Below are 22,616 nucleotides of genomic sequence, written 5' to 3' on the forward strand. Positions count from 1 at the left end.
CACGTTCGATTGCAATGTTGTGACGGGTGGAATTGGTTGCGGAAATGTTCTTGATTCGCCTCCGAAGAACGACACAGCGGTTGGTAGTGACGGAGCTGGTTGGAAGACTATTGGTGCTGTTTCGGCGATGGGGAACTGCGGTATTGTTCGGTGGTTAACCGTTGGAACCATTACTGTACTAGCCGGCGCTGGAATTTGCTGGATCTGGCTGACAGCAATCAGATTCGATTGATTGACCCCGTCACTAAGACCACCGGTTCCAAATACACTGCTGTTCCCTTCGCATCTCGCATTCAGAATTTCATATCTCGCATTCCACATCTCCTTCTCTAGCTGCAGCTTTCGTTGTTCTAATTGGGTTGTGTGTTGCAATTCAATTTCCCTCAGAAGAAAAGCCTTCCTTTCATCCAGAAGTTTGAGGTTAAGTCGTACATGTTCCCCAACCGCATCTGGACCTCCGGTAGCGCCGCATGTTCCTTCTTGAGCACTTTCAGCTTGCTTACTCGGGACCTCTTCGTTGTTATTGGAAATGGCTTTTGTGACACATTCCTGGCACTTCCAGTGGTCCTCCTTCTTACCGTCGTCGAATCCTACACATCCGTAATGTGACCACTTGTTGCAACCCTCGCATTGCACCATGTCATCGATGTTGTTTGCCAAATCACACTGTTGGCAGTCGAAACGACTGGTTTCTGGCATCCTGAAGAACCCGTTCCGAAGTGTTTCGCAACAATTTTTGAGTTGTGTTCCGGGAATGGGTTGGAACGTTTTCGGATACTTTTTGAAGCACGCCGTTTTAGGTTAATGCGAGCTCAAAACTACAAGTTTATTTTAGATTTAGTTTAGATTTACAACTGCTAGTTTAAGTAGGTTACTTACATTGGTCTCCTAGTTCTAAATTCACTTTTAATTCTCATGATGACAGTATAATATTAGAAGATAATATAACGTTATAATCTTGTCTAGCTCTGCCTTTTTCGTGTTGGTGAAGAATGGTTTGAGAAAGACGAACGGAAATTGAGATGACAAGCACTGACAGCTAGCCGACTATGACGTCTTGTTGAGAAGTGCAGGGATGTGCGCTATCGTGGGACAGTGGCGTAGTTTCGCCCCCAACATAGTTGCAAATTACAGTATTCCGGTTGTACACCAGCCTGTTTGTCTATCCACTAAATTGAACTTCGTTATAATTTTGTTATTCAACGAACTCCATTACAAGGATTTACCAACTATCTATTACCTTCTTTCATTACCAATAGAGCCTTATCTCTCAGCAACACTTTCATCGCTTCCGCCTAGAAGTCTCGTGAATGATCTTAGGTCCCCTATTAGTCGCAAAAAGACTCTTCGGTTATAGGTTATCGATCGAAAAGTACTGTCCTGTGCTGTCATCTGTCGCTGGTCTAAAACAAAAGTACAAATAGCAAATCGTTTAACCAGCTGCCACTGACTATTGTGTATTAGGCAACCAATTAATACAACGACCACTCGGACGCATTATTAACTTCGGAAGGGACGCTGCATCAACAATGTATTGAGTTTGGTCGGCTTAGAAAGTAGTCAAATGTGTATCAGTCATTAATTAGCAGTTATCTCTTATCAGTAATTTTGCCCTCACGTATACGTTTGTACTAAAACTTTAATATTTATGTGCCCATCTCACATCGCATTTATCGGGCAGCTAAGCTACAAACTCTCGCCAAGTAACCTTCTCCCAGATTGGTTGCAGTGCGCTTGAACTGTCACCGTTTGTGTGTTGTCATAATCTCGGAACCAAAACGATAGCAACGAAATTGGTGAAGTGTGTATGTGTGTGCGTGTGCATTGGCGTGGCGGGTTTACTTCACCTTCATTTTCGGCGCAGAACACATTACAAGCAATTAACGCGGTGTAACGGTCGGTGTGTGGTGTGCTCGCGCCTAGTAGGACGGAATGCTGTAACGGAAACACGGATAACAAACAATAGACCAACCTCTCAAAGACGACCACCATGCGCCCTAGGGAACAAACGTATCATCTGGATAGCGGTGTTTGTGTAACCGGTCATACAATAACAAATCGAGTTTATTTGTGTGCGTGTGCCTACAAGCCTCGCCTACTGCGCGCCATTTGTCTAAACCAACAATCGAATCGAAGGATCACTACCTACCTATCAACCACTACTAGCTAAATATTACTACCACAACAACAACTACAAAGCAGCGTGTTTCCTATGGCCAGAGTATATTCGGTGGTTTGGGGGCAAATTCTCTCTTTTATCATGCAATGGTAACATAATATTATTATATAATTTGCATCTACGGTGAGTGTTTTAATTTTTATTCAATTTTGTATCTACAAATTCTTTTGTTCTGTTTTTCATACTTTCTTTTCTTAACCCTAGTTTTCTGTTGTTTTTCCTCTATTCTCTCTTATCATTTCACATTGACTGTCAAATTAACTCCACTTGTTTGTCCTAAGTCCTAACCTGTCGCTACCGCTTATTTTCCATTATCGTTCTTTAGTTTATTCTTTGTTTCCATAAAGTCACCAAAACAATTCCCTGCACCAATCCTTCACGCATTGTTATACTCCTTATTATTCCTTTCCGGTAGCTGTTATCAACACTAGGGTCGGAAGATATAAATTTACATTTAAATTACATGTGGGTAACGGTAAACAATCCTAAACTTATGCATAACCTGTGTCCAATTAAAGTGCTTTTAATTTTAATCTTCGTATTCTGATGGCAATGTTGTTGACTCTATATGATTATTGTGTTTTTAGAGGGTTCTGCTACGGTGTAATAGATGTCAATCAGTGTTGAAACAGCATGAGATTTAGCTAAAATTGAATGGTAGATCTAGTTTGAACCTTAATAGGTAACATCATTGATCATTTTGCGGTAGGATTTATTATCACTTATCAACGCTTTATTAAAAATGTCATCGATCAGTATGACTTTGAATGCTTTCTGGGTTTCATTTGCAATGTTTAGTTTCAGTTTCAGACCTGTTTGAATATGTTGATTAATCAAAAGCAATATCCGAAACCGTGACAATTGACAAATACAAAAAATCTGTTTTAAAGATATAAAAAGAAGTACAGTTTTACAGAAGTTACAGTGTTGGCATACTCGGTTTTCGTCTAGTATTATAGTCGGAATAGTTCCGTAGAAAAGGGAGGGAGGTTGCTAACATCAACCTTGGTTGCAGTTTGCAAACGGCGGGGCACTGTTATCCTGTCTTTTGCTCCTGACTTGCCTTTTCCACGGGACTGACACTTGTATACCTCCACCACAGTTCATTTCGTAGCCAACATAGAAAATTCCGCACTGACAGCCATAAGAAGAATCATGGGAAAGAAAGAGATAGGTGCGTTCCACACTGACAGTTCCATAAACGACAAGCAGAAGAAACGAGACTGCATCTACACTACGAAAACACAACCAAACCATCAGACCCTCGGCCTTTTCTCGCTTGATAGATTGGAGATATGATTCTCTACAATTTGAAATTATCGTGATACGTCTTCCCTACTATAGACACTATCCAGTTTTCCGCGAGCGGTAATGGCCGCCAGCTTGCCTGCGGGTTAGTCTCTGATTTGACGTTTCTGGAGGTCAACTGCACCCACCATTCGAGCATTTTGATCAATGTGGTATATAAGAAGGCTTGAATTCACCGAATCAGCACCTTCTTATATGGAACATTGGTCAAGTTGACCTCCAGAAACGTCAAATCAGAGACTGACCCGCAGGCAAGCTGGCGGCCATTACCGCTCGCGGAAAACTGGATAGGTTCGCTCAAATGTCAAAATCCATCGGGTGAGTGAATTTCATGAACTCCTGCACAGGTCTATAGTTCCACAGGCCTTGTACAAAAGGTCGAAAAGACAAAAAGTCGAATGGACAAAATTTAAACATTTGTAATTCTGTACAAAATCTAGCTAATAACATTTCTTAGAGAATTGTCCTTCTTTATTTCATGGGCAGTTCTTTAACCAATTTACATTGAGCAAGCAGCAACCACCGGGCGACCATTGTATGATTTTTATCAGCTCTCGGGATGATGGAGCTGAATAATTAGTACTTGTTAGATTGTAATAATTTGCAGAAATCACCTGGCGAGTATTGGGTGGAGTCCGCGAGTGTACGTTCGAGTGAGACACGGCGTTAATTTTGAATCAGTGTCGTAAAATGAACTATTTCGCCACTAACCAACGCGACTTCGTATACATTACCTTCTCAATTAATCCACGTTTTCTTTTAATGAGTGTCAAATTCATTTGTACTTTGTCTTGGTAGAGTTAATGGTTAAGCCTATCCTCGCCGTCTCCCTCTTCAGTTGGACAAAAGCCTCCAATACTGCTCTGCGATCGGTTCCAATAAGGTCGATGTCGTCCGCAAAGCCCAGGATCATATGAGACCGTGCGATGATAGTGCCGTTCCTCTGCACGCCAGATCTCCTAATAGCGCTTTCGAGTTCAATGTTGAACAATAAATTCGAAAGTGCATCACCCTGCTTCAAGCCGTCTAAGGTCACAAACAAGGTTGACACTTCGTTTGCAATCTGAATACTTGATTTCGAGCCATCCAGCGTTGCACGATCAGTCTAATCAGTTTCGCAGAAAAACCATGTTCGGGCATTATCTGCCACAGCTCATTTCTCTTGACTGAATCGTACGCTGCTTTAAAATCAATCAACAAATGGTGAGTCTGCCAGTTGTACTCCCGGAATTTATCAAGGATCATTCGCAGGCTAAACATCTGATCCGTCGTTGATCGGTCCTCACGAAAACCTACCTGGTATTAGCCGACGAAGGACCCCTCAAGCGGTGTCAGTCTGTTAAACAGGATACGCGACAGGATTTTGTTCGCCGAGTTCAGAAGGGTGATCCCTCTGTAATTGGCACACTCTAGTCTGTGCCCTTTCTTATAGATTGGGCATATTAGGCCATCCAACCAGCCGGCAGGCAGTTCTTCATCCTCCCCTGATTGATGCAGCTGCTCACTTCCTTGTTTGAGAAGCTTGACCGGGATCTCGTCCTTCCCAGCAGCTTTACTGTTTTTCAGCTCGTTTAGAGCCTTCTTTGCCTCGTCCAGCGTTGGTGGTTCCACAGCTTGACCGTCGCCGACTATGTCCATCCTGCTCCTCAATACACCTTCATTTTCACCGTTCAACAAATCTTCGAAGTGCTCCTTCCACCTAGCTTCCACCATAGTCTTGTCTGTCAGCAAATTCCCCTCTGGGTCATGGCGGCCACTGGCTCAGTCTTATGCCGCGCGCCATCGGATGTTATAAATGTAAGTTTCTTCAGAGGTCCGAACATCGACTCGGATCACTACCTTGTAGTTGCAAAAATTCGGGCGCGACTCTCCAGCGTCACGAATTCACGAAACAGACCATACAGGAACACTTCCTGCGCTGTTGTAGTTACAGCTTCGTGGATATTATTGGTTTAAAAATTTATCATATTATTATTGAAATACAGCCACAGCAAAACGACACTGTCTAATGCGAGTTTGACGACAAACAAAGTATTGTCTTTTGAACAACATTTGACAAATAATCAAACAAAATTTTTAAACATAATATTTGACAAATAGGTTATATTCAAATATTTGTTAATTGTTTACAGGCACATGTCAAATAATCAACAAACGACTAATTTTGTTAAAACAGGCTATGACAAATATTTGTCGATTAGATAAACAGTATTTAGTAGATTCAGTACGCACTGGGCAAAAAGTTATGCACAAATATTTCATCACAAGAATAAATTTGAATTTCAGGGATTTGACAGTCAATATATCGTATATAACTAATTATCACTTCTTCTATTAGCGTGATAAATCAAGAACATTTTAATACCAAACAAAAAATAAAATAGATACACATATTCTCTTTCGAAAGCCGACTGGAAAGAGTTTAATTTAGAAAACATATAAACAACATTTTCTATGGGTCGAATTTCCAGCTTGAGGCGAACCTCCATGACCTACCTTACCCTACCCAAGCACCAACTCCGTAGAACGTATGTGGCCGTCGTCAAGTCGGGGGCCTCTCACTTGGTAAGTTCTACAGCAACAGTTCCACACAACACTTTACGGTAAATATGTGCGCGGCTGGGAGTAGTAATCTTTAGGATTACCCCCACCTTGATTTCTGATAGTAATCTGGATAAGGATTTTAAAAGAAGCATGCCTATCACTAGTTTCCAATTTACGAAATATGCCTTAACAACGCTAACGCTGATTTGTTCTTGGGCAAATGTAGGAATTGTTTCTAGAACGTCTTTGGAAATTCATACTAGAATTTGTTTGGTATTTCAGTCTCAATATATTTCAGAATTATTCCTGAAATTTGTGATTTTTGTTAGGAAATACAGCATTTCTAGAAAATTTGTTACTTTGTATAAGTATTGCACATATCTAGTCCACTGATTATATACGGGGGTAAACGCAGAGAAAGGATTGTCTTCATTACCCAATCCCTCTCTTCCAAACACTACAGCAAGTTGAATCGATTCGCTCATGTTTTTGAACTTCGAACAATTGTTATAAGGCTTGCTCACGACAAAATCTGGATCCCTCAAAAACACGTTATAACTTATGAAATAGCAAAGGAAATACCTCATCATCATGTGAATTAAAAAAAATATTATTTATTAGTATGTACTTGTGATGAATAATGGACAATTCCTTGAGATTTTCAAGTTTTTCCAGGTTTTGTGAGTAATTGTTATCTAAATCGAGCGTATGATCTTAACCTTCCTAACTAATACCAATCCTAAAAGCTGCAGCGTATTTTAATTATCACTGTAGGCTTCTTGAGAAAGGTTCGGTAAAACTCTTAGATTTCAAGTAGAGGTAACTAAAAGTTGAATAAGAAAGAACTTTGTATTCTTTCGGATGGATTTTAGAAACTCCGCATACTATTTAATTGTCTAAACTCCTATTGTCGCTGCAGCAATGAAACCAGTGAAAATGTCTCAGTAGGCGTGAAACAGCCCTACTGAGAGAAAATATGTGTTAAATGTTCCTATGTGTAAACAAATGCTCCTATATGTTAATTCGTTTCATTTTTTTTTAACTAAATTGAAAATTAAAGCCCAATAAGTTGTATTGGGATGTGATTTTTTTTTGTGAAAACTGATTTTTTTAAATCATCCTAGAAGTTATTCTAACAGAAAAGAGTGGTTAGATTCTTGTGGTCAGATCGCCGTTTGAAAGCTCGTAGGAATTGTCAGGCCACTGAATTTAAATCTGGCGCAAAGAGTTTAACCAACTAATTTATCCAATATTTAATTTATAATGTATTCTCGGTTCGAGGCAAATCAAAAAATCCTTCAATAATCAGGATCGTGCTTCACATTCTATTTACGGTGAGCGCAACACCTATGTTTTTCTGAACCTATGAAGAATTTTGGGAATCCTACGAGATTTCTATATTTTTGTAACAGGGCTGAACGTCGATGAACATCATTTGAAATATTTATGAAATCCATTGATATCTGGTAGACCAACAATATACATCAGTTGAATCGAGCGAAAATGGTAAACTTTCTGTGTTATGAGTGTTAAAATAGAGAAGTTTAAAAAAAAGTTAGCCCCCCCTAGAATTTTTCATTAGTTACGCCAATGCATAACTCTTGGAGTAACTTTTGGGATAATTCATGGGTAGATTTCTGGAAGAAACAGCTAAGAATTTCCAGGATAACGTGTTTAAGATATTCCTGGAGCAATTTCACGGAAAAATTTGAAGGATTTCAGTAGAATTATTTAGAAGACTTAGGGCAGGATCTTTCGGGAGCAATGATTGAATTCATAGCAAAGGAGAATTTCTGAATTATTTCCAAAGGAATTTCAAGGGTTTTTGGGGGAGTTCTTGAAGAAATTTCTGAAATTCTATAAGAATAAGATTAATTTGCCTAGGAATTTCTTTAGGAATTTCCGGTGGAGTTCCTGAAAGAATTTTCAAAAACATATCGAGTCGAGAACGATTTTCTGGAAGAGTTTTTTTTAAAGAAATTTCGAGGGAAATAACATAAGAAATTCCCGGAAGAAATTGTAAGATTTTCTGGAGGATAAATTTTCAAAGTAATTTATAAAAAAAATTGGGGATTTTCTGGATTAAATTTTAGGGAAATTTCTTCACGAATTACTAATGGAAATTATGGGAGAGTAGACGTTATTTTTTTTAAAGGAACTCCCGAAAAAAAAATTGGAAGAATATCTAGGGTATTTTTAAAAGAATTCCAAGAAGATTTTTTTTTTGAGAAATTTGAAGAGGATTATTTTTGGAGGAATTCATGTCGAAATTTCTTTTAGTAGAATTTCTGGATTAAAAAGATATTTCTAAATTTCCGGAGAAATTCCTGTAAAAACTTCCGGAGGAACTCATGGAAGAATATTTGGAGGAACTTATGGAGGAATTACTGAAGAAACTCCCTGAGGAATTCTTGGAAAAACGTCCAGAGAAGTTGCTCGAGAAACTTCCCGAGGTATGCATGGAGAAATTCCTGAAGGAACTTCCGTCCGGACAAATGCCGGAGAATTTCGAATCCATGAAATTAATTCACGCCATCGCCAATAAAATTTCAGTCGACGCACAGGTCAGTCAACGCACGCTGTTGTCAGTGCGAGTCTCACGTTGAAGAAGCGCGTACAGGTAAAGTGCGCATGCTTCGCCGTTCCGTTGACTTCAGGGCACTAGGAGCATTGCGGGGACGATGCGTGTCGAATCCAATGTGGTTTTTTTTTCTCAGCAGCCGTGCTCTGACAAGTACTGCGTAAATGGGAAGTTTACTTCCCCGTGGTATTTACTAACCCAATACGACACTCTTGTCACCAGGCGATGCGTCCAACTTCCTTAGAAGAACTCATTCAATTGATGAGCTTTTGGCAGTTTTGCGAGCACACTTAGTACGGCTTAGTGGCTGTTGTTGCACTCCTGTTGAAGTTGAAGGACGGAATCTCGTAGTTACCGATTCGATTCTGATCACCACCTCTTGAGCCGCCTTGCGGTTGTTGGCGACAATGAACTCAACCGTGTGATGTACCAATTAAGTAATCTGTTCGGAAAGCAGCTCCCAAAGATCTTATACAGGTACGACCGGCGGCACCATGAACCGGTGTTACGAAAACGCAACTTCTTTCCAGCTAGTGGTTGATAAACTAGTGATTGTTTGCTGGGAAGCTTCTGCCGCTTCCACATGTCCGAGCAACTGCCCTTATCGAAGCATCTCTGCCTTGCCGCCATAAAAAGTATAAATGAACAAATTTGCGTTGAATCCTACGTTTATTAGGCCTTCTACAAAAATGATGGGTAGTCGTGGCCAATGAAAAGATAAATGTTAGCATGTTCGTGGTCATGGCCAGTTGTTTATCAGGTTCGACAACAAAATTTTTGAAGAAAATCCTTTGCTCACGGATATTAGCATTAGCATTGTTACGGTGTAATTCGTAGATTGGACACTAGTGATACTCATGTTTTACTTTTGAGATCCTTATCTAGAATGCTATCAGAAATCAAGAATGGGAGTGGTCCTTGATTCCAGTCTTAAACAAAAATAACAAAAGCATGAGGATTACTACTCCTGGCCACGCCCATCTTCACCGTAACTAGGGAGAGGAAGGAAGTGTTGATGTAGTACTTACTTAACGAGAGGCCACCGACTTAGCGACACCCTCATAAGTACCACGGAGTTGGATAATGAGGAAGGTAATCGTTGGGTCAGGATTTGCCTGTAGCTGGCAATGTAACCGTGGTAGATCTTACCCCGTAACACACCACGCAAAGGTGTCTACCCAGCATTACGGGTCGAAAATCCTTTGCTTACGGATATTAAATATTTTCTGACGCATTTGAGAGAATCTGCATGGGGCGTGCTTGGTCACATTTTCAGTTGTTCTTTAGTTTTTCATTTCATTAGTCTGATTTGCCTGATAATGCCGCATAATCTTGTTCGGTACTTTTCCAACAGATAGGTTGACAACCCAAGTAACATTCTTAGTTTTATATCGCTCTTGAAGACCATAATTTACTGTACAAGAATGTTAAAAAAAAACAGTATAAAACCAAAATGTTACTAGGAAAGCTTCCGTCCGATTCTTTTGTTCAATCTTTGTTATATAAACTTTCTGCCCAAGGCAGGCTCGACCAAGATGAATACAGTAGTAGGTGCTCCAATCTGCCAAGTTTGTGGAAGAGAAGAAGGCGGGGGTGAAAAATTCATTTTCAGTGCAAAACGAAAACAAACTCGCTGGCTCTCCCATACTAAAATCCAAGATGGCTGAATTGTGAATTTGGCAGATTGGAACACCTAGTGGTGTATTCATCTTGGGCTCGACTCTACAAAATTATCTCACTGTCCTTCTTTGCGAACAGACACTCGATCAAGTAGATAAGTTGGAAAAATATATATTTTTTATAATAATTTCATATAACAATGCTCCAGTATTGCGTGTTTTATTCAAGTTAAGAAAATGTACATAACGCGATTAACTTTTATTAAATCGGTTTCATTTTGGGCTAAATCTCATGGCTGTTTTCATACCTGTATCATTGGTGTTCAAGAATTAAACCTTCAAGAATATCGAATAAGTATTGCACGGGTTCATTAGCTTTTGGTATTGAAGGAAAAGAGAATTGAATTTGCAGCAAATAACTGAATATTCCCCAATTTATCCCCATCCCGATAAACTTCCTTCTCATCATTGAATATTATGATTTCTTCTTATGTTCTACTACAATAAGCCATATTCGGAAATCTTGCCATAATCACTCTACTAATGGTCTCAATATCTTCCCCTAATTCTAACCACTCGTTACTCAACAACCAACACAGGCGGTACCATCGTAGGAGCTCCGTTCGGTGGCTTTAGCCCGTTCGGACCACCACCGGCAGCGGTCCTATCTCCCAGGGCTCACCCGCATCCGGCATTCTACCCCCAACCGATTCTCTACTGGGGCTACCCCAGCCCCCCGGTTTCGCCGACCACGTACTACGGAGCCCCGTCGGCTGCGGCCGCTCCGCCTCACCATCATCTACCACCGAACATGCCTCCGCATCATCACCATCAACCGGCGTTGGTGAGTCATCCTACTCGGTTTAAATCTCTAGTTTTATCATGGTTATATAGCAATATTATATAGAGCAAGCATCGTCTTTTAAACCTGATTTTATCGCTAAGTAGTCTAACTTTATATTTCTATTTAAAATAACGGTTTTGGGCGATGTTCTTCCATAACGTTCCGTCAAAATTACGAACTCTAATAACCCTTAATACACTTCGGTACATGATTCTCGATTCTTCTCTTTTCTCTTTTCCATGCTTCTCTCTGTTTCCCCAACAGGTCCCAATTGACAGTTATTTCTAACCTCTTTACACCCACACTCACAGCTCCCGGTGTCATCGGATCACCACCTACAGCCGCCGACGAACCCGGTCAGCTCCGTGGCTGGTTCCCCCTCCGGCCGAGAATCACAGCAATCGTCTACCCCGCAACCCCAGTCCCCTTTGTCGCCCATTCCACCGCCCTTTCCTTCGGCCCGCCCTCCGCAACAGCAGCAGCAAGGTGGCACCACTCCGACGCCGCCCCTTCTAACCGTCATACCGGCGTCCACTCTGACGATCCCGATTCCCAGCACTCACCTGCCAGCCTACAGCACGACGTCCTTGTCGCCGACATCGCACCAGCATCACCTTCCCCACCACCAGCAGCAGCATCATCACCCGCAACATCATCAGGGCCATCATGGGCATCCGCATCAGGGGAGTCTGCTTGCACCGCCCACCTACGAGCACCACATCCACGATAAGCTGGTCACCTCCCCGGGCAGCATCCTGACCGCGGCCGGGCCCTCGCTCATCCCCAATCAGTACGTCGAGTTGTTCATCGTTTAGTCTGAGTGTGCATGACGACCATATCTGCCGACAGTAGTTGCCAATATCGGGCAAACCTGAAGATGCGTTGTTGAAGCAAGTTTCGAGTGAATGTTTGTCTTAGTGTATGTGTGTGTGTGTGCGCGAGTCATTCGTTTTGTTCTGCGTGTTAAGAGTTTATTTATAGATTTACCAAAAGCAATCAGAATGTCTACGTCTCACGGCAATCCGGCAACGAGTTGATGTAGGAACAATCGCATTCCAACAACCTAATCCAAGACATACATATCAAAGCTAGCAGTTAAGACGACGAGAGAGAGAAAGAAAGAAGCGGACGCGCATCGTAAATGTAGTCAAGTTTAATCCCACTTTACGAACGTTAAGTACAATAGATGAAGTATAAATTTTTGAGAGTACGTTGTAGTTTCGCAATTTGATTCGAAGCAGTTTATCTAAGTTTAGAAGAGCTGTATGGCGTAGATAGATATTTGTAAGTTTTGCTAAAAGCAATTCATTATTATATTTGCTCAAAGTTTTCACCTAACTGATTACCACCATATTGTGCGTACTAAAATATGTTGTGCTCTATTTATAGTTTAGGCATTAATTGTTAAGTTTACTCTATTCATTGTTTTTTGTTCATTGCTTATATAATATTTTTGTTTTATTTTTTATGGAACAACAAAAGATTTACGTCTTCCAGATATTATAGATCACATAATGAGTCATGAGTTTCGTGAGCAGTGTTTTCTTCAACGATTGATACGCGACCCACTCACACACAAAGTGTTTGAATAACTAAATTTTTGATTGTAATTTTTTTTATAAGAAGCATAATTCGTTGTACCTCTATTTGGTCTGGGTTCAGCAAAACCGCACCAAGCGGATCTTTGACTGACTTGTAGTATTTTGCTCACAAAACGAAAAAACGCTAGAGAAAATTTCATATCAATTCATACGTACATTTGATGAAGCATATCCACAGTTATGAGGTTGAGGGATATCCGATACTATTTGTGATTATTAATGAAAAATGGGTTTGTTGGCGCTTGGTGTGATTCAGCAGAACCCCGATCATTTGACTGTATTGAAGAATAGTGGAGCCTTACCTCACTTACTTGCTTACCTTACCTAAATTGCCAATGGAGTTGAATTCAACTCTAGTTGCTGTTGGCCTCAGATGGCAGCAACGATAAGGCACAGTGTTTGATATCCAATTGTCAGCCCACAAGGCTCGAATTGTGACCGCATGCATCTGTTGATAAACACCTGTTGTAGTCGTTAGGTATTTTTCGCTGATGTGTTTGTTTCATCGATTTTACGTTGGAATTGAAAATTCGGATTTTTGTGCGTTGATAAATCAGCCTGTTTTTTAAAATGTTTCATGAACTCGGAAAGGCAGCCTTTGTCTTCTTGATCTATGCGCCTATGTTGCTCTTGGGACTGCCTTCTGACGCATCTTCCAGCTTCCAACTTTCTCCACTGATTACTGTGAAGCTGGAAGGGGTCGCCGTCGATTTTATTTTACGTTGATGATTGAACCTGCCTATGAGAAGTATTGGATAGCCTTTTGGATCTCTTGCAATAACCATGCCCAGGTGGTAGGGGGTTTGACTGATACTTGGCTATGTTGTACAAAGTGCTCGAACCAGCGTTTAACATGGGCCTATTGCATTGGGTCGTATACCCGTTGCGTCTTTCAAAGCCAGGTTTCTGTTCAGAAGCCTAAAAACACGCCATTCTGCAGCTCGTTCGTTCAGAAGCACAAATCGATTCATTTCAGAGAAAAATCGCTTCCGAATACCAATTTTTCTATTAAAAAATCCAAATGGAATTCCTTTGGGTTTCTGGGTCTGTATGCAATTATTTTGGCTTGTGAACGGAATCCTTTTGCGCTTTCGATTGTAATTCTTTTGGACTATCGATTAGAACTGCTTCTAAACCAAACTTTTTTAGATTTCCGATTCTATGCATCTCCAAACGAAATTATTTTGGGTTCCCAAACGGAAGCCTTTTGGGCCTCCGAGCGAAACCTTTAGACTTCCGAACGGAATCTTTTTGGGCTTCCGAGTTCCGAATGAAAAAAAAAAACAAAACATTTTTGAACTTTCGGTCTTTTTGGTTTCTTAACGAAATTCTTCTGGGATTCCCTTCGGAAGCCTAGAAAGATTCCATTCAGAAGCCCAAATGAATCCCATTTCTCTACCTATTTTAATTTTCTCTGGAATTTAAAATCGAAGTTATTTCTTGTGACACAGACAAACAGGCGTAACACGTAAATTTAATCCATCGTTTATGCATTATTTTACGCGATTCTGCATGTAGAGGCGCTAGCAATCAGCCACTTTGAGATTTAGCGCTTAGAATATCAAACAACTGAAGCGACGTTTTAGTTTGCATTAGGTGCCTGCCAGAGTAGACGCGTCTACGCGACGCCGCGCGAAAACTGCACGCAAAGGAATAACAGTCAATAATAAGGAGCTGTCAAATCGTATGGACACTTCGCTTCGCACTTCGCGTCTACTCTGGTCGCACCCTTAGGGGCAAGCCAAAAAATGTTTTTTTCGGAACCTAACCTCACTTTTAATTGCCAATTCTCTTTTGTTGCTTGTTTTTGCATGTTTGTATGACAGTTACACTCCTTGCACACAGGACGTCAATTTGAAAATGCTTATTAAAACAAATATAATACATTTTAGTCGAAAACAGTTTTGATTTCGAGTTATAAATTTGATTTACTTTTAGACAGAGATGCATTCTGAACAGAACAGGAGCCAAGAACATTGATGTTCTTATAGTTTTAATCTTTCAACACAGTTCAGTGTGCGCTGGGATGGTACAGAAAAACGATCATGATAATAAAGGTTCCCAAGATTTGGAACTATGCAAAAACATACGAGCTTGCTTGATATGCTTGATTTCTATCGTTAGATCCTCACATTTTTCATTACTACTCTTGAACAGTGTGCTGTGTTCAGCTGTGCTGTTTTCATCTTACTCTTGAACAGTGTGCTGTGTTCAGAATGTTTTAAACACGAATACGTTCTCGTGTTCAGAACGGGTCTCTGCGTTTAGTTTAGCAACACGAAAGTTGAATTGTTGATAAGTAGCCTAACATCAAAGAATAATTTATTATTATTCTCTGTTAACATGTGCACTAGAGTGATTCAAATTTTGAATTTTTTGCTCCCCCATGCTTAAACGATTACATTTGCCTTTTTATTAATCCACCTAAATTTTTAGCTAATTTGGAAGTAAATTGAGTGAGCACGCGCGGTTTGAAGTTTGTATGAAAATTGCTATGAAAACAGTAACTTTCATGGAAAACCGTTCCCCAACGCTTCCTTTTAAGCTCTAAGAAAAGTTATTAAAAAAATACTGAATCGTGGGAAATTCAATTTAACACGTAAAAGAATAACATCAATATCAATAATGAGCATTTTTGTTTTCTTCATAACTTTGCTTCCAAACGAGAAATCGCTTCGCAACAATAACTGCCTTTCAGCTTGAGAAGTATTCTGTGAAGGAAATGTGTTGATTATATTTGAATAGTTCATGGGCCACCTCACGGAACGGTCTTCCACATAAGGGTCAGTTTTTACAGTAATTTCCATACAAACTTCAAATGACGTGTGCACAGTCAAATTACTTCCAAAATTGCTCAAAATTTAGGAGGATTCGAGGATTATTAAAATGGCAAATGCAATCGTTTAAGCATCGGGGGGCAAAAAAGTCAAAATTTGAATCACTCTAATGTGCACGCTAACCAGGATCTACCCAGAATCATGACAAAGTGATCAAGATGGCAGCTGAGCGGCCATGCGGCCAAGGCGAATAGCAAGCGTCACTCAGTGAAACGCAAACAAAAAACAAGATAACATCATCTTTTATAACCTGTGAGAGCTACGCATTGAAATTGCTTTAAACTGTAAAAAAATCTAGGATACTGTAATCAGAAAACCAAGTTGGATGATGATGCATTTCAGTCACGAGCTAACCCAAATCCCGATCCAGCTAAATACTTGAAGGAATTTACGGAATTCCATCCAATTTTCCCAGCATTGCTGTCTAGGATGCAATTAATTTTTTGGGTAAATTTCAGGGCTGCGAATGGGAAGCAGTATTAACAACTGAGAACACCTGCCAAATGGATTAAAATGCCATTATTTATATTATTGTATAAATGTTTTGCTTGTTTTCTGCGTAAACTAATTGTTAGTTGAATATTTTGCCTCACATTTTTGCTGGTCTCAAACATTGGCGTAATTAATGAAAATTTATAGGGGGCTAACTTTTTTTAAATCTTCTCTTTTTTTACAGTCAAAATAAAAAAATCATCATTTTTGCTCAACGCCTGACCATAGGAGCTTAGCAAAGCAAAACAAGTCTGCGGACTTTATAAATCCAACCGAAACAAGTTTTTTCTTTATTATTTAGTTAACTCAAAATTGCATGGTGTTTTAAAGAAAATTCTCGAATTTCAATAACCCTAGCGTGTTTTTTGCAAACAAAATTTTTCGGGAAACAGCAGGAAAATTCCCAGACCACTTTATTAGACATGTCTGCAGAAAGAACTGTCTTCAAAATGTCTAGATTTGGTACATGCATAATATACGTTTCATTTGGCTGTTATATTTTGGCAGAGATTTCTTGTATAAACTTTTCAAAAATGCCATGTATCTTTCAGAATTATGTTGGAAACGTAGAGTAAAAAGTTCTGACAAAACTCTGTCCAAGAGTAACAAACAGTGCCTTTTCGAAACTTGAACAATTTGTCCGAAATTTCATGCAATATTAAGACCATAAAAGCAGTTCACTGCCCATGATCGCATATTTGTAACACTCGCATTTTTGTTCATTCTGTAGAAAGCCTGTGAATCGTCCAAAAAGCTTAATTTACTGCATCTAATTCCACTACAGTAAAATAGGCTTTACTACCTTGCCTATCTGTGGTAAGCTGGAAATGATTGAGTTTGTGTGGAGGATTGACAAACGATTTACAAAATCAACCAAAATGCAAATGTTACAAATATGCGATCAAGGGCAGTTCAGCATTACTTCATTCAATCAAAATCTCAGAAATTATAATTGATCTATTTAACTGTTACTTCAATTATTCATTTTATCAGCATTGAGTTAGAATAAAATCGCTGTTCGCACTCCAACTTCCATATAAGCAGATTTCTTACGTATCAAGAGAGCGTAATATTTTTCGTGCTTGGCATTCTTCTTATGCAAAATATAACAATTATTCAAGGTTCGAAGACTTGATCAAATATATTCAAGCTGTTGTAGTTTTTCCAAGAAATAGATAATGAAGAAAATTCATTCTCTGCTTCTTCTTCTTCTTCTTCTTATTGGCATTACATCCCCACACTGGGGCAGAGCCACCTCGCAGCTTAGTGTTCATTAAGCACTTCTACAGTTATTAACTGCGAGGTTTCTAAGCCAAGTGACCATTTTTGCATTCATATATCATGAGGTTAACACGATGATGATACTTTTATGCCCAGGGAAGTCAAAACAATTTCCAATCCGAAAATTGCCTAGACCGGCACCGGGAATCGAACCCAGCCACCCTCAGCATGGTCTTTCTTTGTAGCCGCGCGTCTTACCGCACGGCTAAGGAAGGCCCCTCTGCATATCAGCCCATATATGTTCAGAGAGCAAAAAATGCACAAAACTTATGCAAAGTAACAACTTTTGTAGGAGGGTGTGGGGTACTACGTGATCCTATAGGCTATTGACTTCTCCAAAGCCAGAATCACCAACACTAATGTCACTGTGTAGAATGTATAAAATGAAAGTGGGTGGTAATCCAGTTGCAGCAAAACTATCACAAACACTTTGAAAGGAATACAGTGGAATCACGCACACTTTTATTTATTTGGATAAGTCAATAGAAAGGTCAGTTTTGTGTGAAAGAAACACATAGAGTTAACTGAACGTAAGAACGGCTTATGGAAATTTGCCACAAGAAGTCGGTATGAATTTCAAAAGGTCGCCTTATGAAAGATTTTGATTAAAAAAACGAAGTGCGGCAGACGAACCATGAGAGTCGGATCATGATTCGGGCTAGGATAACAATGCATAGGACTTTGAGAAAGTTACAGAGCAACATAATCCATCGCCAGTTACCGCATACAGTCAGGTCTCCCTTTTTGGGCACCTCAACTAAGTAAGATACCCTGCATTTAGTCAACCGGGATAGTTCCGGTACCCCAGATATGGCTGGAACTTGTAAAACTGTTTGATGTGCTCGAACGGGCGTTTCAGCTGGTGACAGGAATCGATCCGTTGCGAGATATTTTTCGATTAGGAGGCAAATGTCTCCTTCATCGGCTAAAGAATCTGTCCACGCTCGCTTATCCCGTCGGCATAAGCGTTTCATTTCTCCAGAACCGAGTATTGTTGACGGACTAAAACTCTGGCTCCTCTGGTATTTTTGTTCACTCTACGGCGGCCTTCACTTCTCTTTGTTCCTCTGGCTTCCTCCAGATTTTATCGGTGATCTATTGTTTTCTATGGGTGCACCGTTCGCTTAGATTATTCTCTCTGATGGTGATCCGAAGACATTCTTGATGGTGGTCCATTGCTCTTCCGCGCTGTCACTTCCCGGAATCTCTGCAGCGCGAGTCTCCAGTTCTTACAATCTTTACAAGATACGATCTGTGCCGTGTAAACAATATAGGCTTACTATTCTTCGATCGTCACCAACGAATTGATGTTCCAATGAACTAGCATTCAGGCTGATCGAATGCCGAGTGAAATCCCACTGAACTCGAAACCATCTCCCCGTGTTAGCTTGAAAATACTTCACCGAATGCACTTCAGAATTCCACGATTTTTTTCTTCGGGATCGTTCTCCGGTATATCGTGCACTTTACCTTTTAGGGGTAACTGAGGCCTTTTGTCATTTTTAGCTGTGTTCCAGGAATATTTTCATGAATGTTTACTACTGGACTGGTAGTTCGAGATCCAAATTACATAGGGAAACTGTTCCGATCCCCATCTCAATGTACATATATCCATCTCAACGCTAAACAAAGAAATACGGCACTAAATTCGTCGCTTCTTTTTGTCAACATGCGTGCTCACTGCTGAAAAAAATCACAAAAATAATAAACAAACCAAATTCCTTTCCATTGCTTTGTTTTTGATGGGATGGAAATAGGAGCTATGAGATGAAGTGGCGAACCGTCCCCTACGTTGTAGTAAATACTCTGGAAACACTGCTGAAAATGTACTAAAAAATGTCAAAGGGTCGTTTTGCCCCGGGGGGTGCATATTACCCCAGTTTCCCCTATATACACAACAATCTTCCATGGTGGTGCGAAGTTTTTACTTCTTCTCCGCCTGCTCAACTTCATGCTTCTTATCATATATTGTCGGCGTAGCACCAAATTAGAATTCGGAAATCTGGACTTCCGAACCGAACTGTTTTCCGAAGTTTTATCCCTCAAACTAATTGATGCGTTGTTTAGCGCATATTTAGGCGAATCTAGCGCACTACTTCCGAAGTTGGGGAAGTTGCCTGTATCTGGAAAACAATCCAACTTCGGTATAAAAAGCGTATTAACTTTGTTTCGGATAGACAATATGTAATTGCACTATTCATTGTGCCTGAACGGCCTGAACCAAGTTTTTTTTTTCACATATCTATATCTTTATGACGTACGCACGCTGTTTTTATGCAAATAATATACCGTAAGGATTGCTTGCTTCTTATTGTTAACATTTCGTTGAAAAAGGACAGACTCGTCTCCCCATCTATTGGATCGATCTGTTGAATAAGGGCTAGATCATAGTATCAGCATCATCGTTTGTATTTCAGAACTGAATTTTAATACAGTTTTTAAGCAAAGTACCTACGGTTTTTAGCATTTTCAAAAATGCTATGTTGCTCTGTAATGGTAAAGCTTGCCAATAAGACCTAATTAAGGGATTTCCATTTTGTCCCGTATGGTCTACTATCTACGGCATTTAGATTATTTTAAATTGACAAGTGAAACTACATTCTGTATTAGGCATCCGTCTTGGAGTGGGTCGCATTCAATTGGAATCAAGATCGAAAGCACTGCAATCTAATGCAAACAATTTTGCCACTTATTTCGCATTAAAACTTCGCTTAACTTAATTTATGAAATATGTTTAAGTTATCGTGTAATAAATTATGATGTTTGAGCAAAATTAAAAAATAACATTCGGAAGCCCCGTCAGTCGTCAGTAAATCTTACTACAGTGATACAAACATAGCGAAATGAAAACCTTAGAAAAGACTTGGAGACTTAGATATTCTATAGGGAAACCATCCAACGCAAATCTCGAATCGAAGGTGCTTTTTGTCCTCTGACGGCGGCTAGCCAAAGCAAACGCAAAGTGAATAGCATTCAACTAAAACTGTACTATTTTGTTAAATAATGCATAAATTCTGTAGTTCTAAACCAATTGTAAATATAGTTGAAAACGAAGGAAAACATTTGCTCAATCCTAATCCTAGCAATAATGCCAATCGCAACAGTGAAGCAAACGAATCGTTACTTACCCAAGGATTTCAAATCGAAAACAGTTGTCATAGATTTGTTCCATTACTTGCTCGTTTACCAAACGATATTGTTTTTTCGGAAGCACTTATTTGGTAATGATTGCCATTATGCTCGTCTGCTATCAAGCATCCTGATATATGATATCTGTTATACTTAAATGTTTAAAACAAATCATTTTCGATCATGTGGGTATATCAAGAATCCTAATTCCGCTTCTTATCCGGGACAGATAGTTCGATTATAAAGAAACATTATTGTGCAAGAAATGCAAGAAATAAGATGTATATGTCTGCATTACTCGTAATTAACATTTACATCAATTTTAATGGTACCAACATATTTAAAGTCCATCAGACCATATTCTTCGTACTGATTCAAATACCCACATATTGTATGAAAACTTCTTAGTGTGGAGTAATCTTAAAATGGAATGTTTTAAACATTTAAGCCAAGCAAAGTACCAAAATGCATATTCCTATTCCGATTACATATTTCTGAAGTGAAACCTTTATGTGCTCAAAGTGCCAACGAAACAGAACAATAATTTGAACAACGATCTAGCAACAAAAAATGTAAAATAAAATTGTCGTTTGTTTTCACGTTGATTGTTTTTATCCATCTCAGAGGTGACAATAATCGTAAATTAAGCAAGTTCGTCAACCAACCGTTCGCAATTTGTAGACAATTAATAGATATTAGGTCAAGTTTTAAAATTTATTATGAATTTGATGCCAACCATTTAGTAGCAATCAACGAGAACTACTGTACGCGCTGTGCAATAAACGCCCAAACAACAAGTTGATTAATGTTGGTTACAATAAATGAACTTTATTTTTTTATAATAAGCGAACCAATCGTAGAGTTTTTTTTTCATATTGAAAGAAATTCCATCATAGGAAAATTTATTTATTTATTGCTACTATCACTATTAACAATTATACATATGCCAAAAAACAAAACAAGCCCAACAAGGGTTTCGGGGTAGCCAAAAATTGGAAACCTCATAGCTTTTAAATTTTTTTTTTATTTTGAACTTTTTATTTGGGCCTTACACTAAAATCGATTAGAATAGTTATACTTCTATGTACATGCAAAGCCTTCCCTTTACACCTTTCCCCATTAGGGGCAGTAGGGCAATATGAACATACGGGGCAATATGTGCCACCCTCAATTTGAGCTTTGCTTATATGATCTTCAAGAGAATGCTCCACATATGCCTCAACGAGAAAACCGCATTAAAATTCAATCCAAACGTAAAAAAAAACTCTTGAAAATGTAATTTTTCGCTGCATAGTCAGAATTATTATAAGATTTGAATTTTATAAATAAGATTCTGTCACAAAACTGATTAATATACTGGTCAAAAATGCACCACTATTACTATTATCTATTATAATTAAATCTATTATAATTAAATATTGTGCACACAGGTTTGTGCTGAAACAAATCTGAATTTATTATAAAACATTGTTTTTACCAAAACCACTCTCTATGGGACAGTATAGACGTACCTGCACAGAGCAACATATTAGGCCCTAATATGCGAAAAAGTTCAAATTTCAGTTGCCGAATACAAGAACATTATCGTTTATGTAAGATTTATTACGGAATTACAATACGGTATGACTGCGATCGGAACAGCAAAAAATTACCATAAACCAATTGAAATGTGTCTGTGTCAACGGTGAAGAGTGGCAAATCGGTTTCGTCCGTTGTTGTGTGGCTTATTAATCTCATTTTGTATGGAATACTCCAAACTATAGTAGAAATATCATATTCATCTGTAACAGGAAACTTTTCTTTTCTTAAAAAACGTTTGGATGGGTGGCTCATACTGTCCCAATATTGTCCCATATAGTCGAGAGCACACATTAAAATCAATACAATTTGAATTCCAACAATTTCCAAACGCATTTTTCATCATTCATCAACGTAATATGAAAGCTAACACTCTCTGGTATAAGTCAACTACATCTAAATGATGATGTTTATCTTTTCTGCGCTTTTCTTCATGCGTAACCAGAAGTCTATCAACTTGTTTCAAAATTGATACATGCCCTTTCTGGTCCTTAGAATAGAATGTGATCACTAGATATGTTCTGCGTTAGCCAAGAAATCTCAGAAGTAAGACCTTAGAGTCTACACGCGTAACCAAAGGTTTGTCGACTAGGTTGAAAAGTGGCACATGCAGCGGGCTTGGC

The 22,616-nt window shown here is 39.2% G+C and overlaps 1 protein-coding gene across 2 annotated transcripts in view; it reads left to right on the forward strand.

The window, feature by feature from the left end:
* The window catches only part of LOC134225937 (RNA-binding protein fusilli-like), a 333,936-nt gene extending 312,671 nt beyond the window's left edge, over window positions 1–21,265 (forward strand). The window contains exons 14-15 of one of the 2 annotated variants that reach the window (XM_062706383.1): window positions 10,831–11,075; window positions 11,387–21,265. In XM_062706383.1, coding sequence (XP_062562367.1) covers window positions 10,831–11,075; window positions 11,387–11,890 — 749 coding nt within the window. In that variant the 3' untranslated portion in view covers window positions 11,891–21,265. Of the gene's footprint in view, window positions 1–10,830; window positions 11,076–11,339 lie in introns of both variants that reach the window. The other variant, XM_062706384.1, reaches the window with a different exon arrangement.
* Window positions 21,266–22,616: the final 1,351 nt, after the last annotated feature.

This window comes from Armigeres subalbatus, chromosome 3 (genome assembly GCF_024139115.2).
Source record: "Armigeres subalbatus isolate Guangzhou_Male chromosome 3, GZ_Asu_2, whole genome shotgun sequence".
NCBI lineage: Eukaryota > Metazoa > Arthropoda > Insecta > Diptera > Culicidae > Armigeres > Armigeres subalbatus.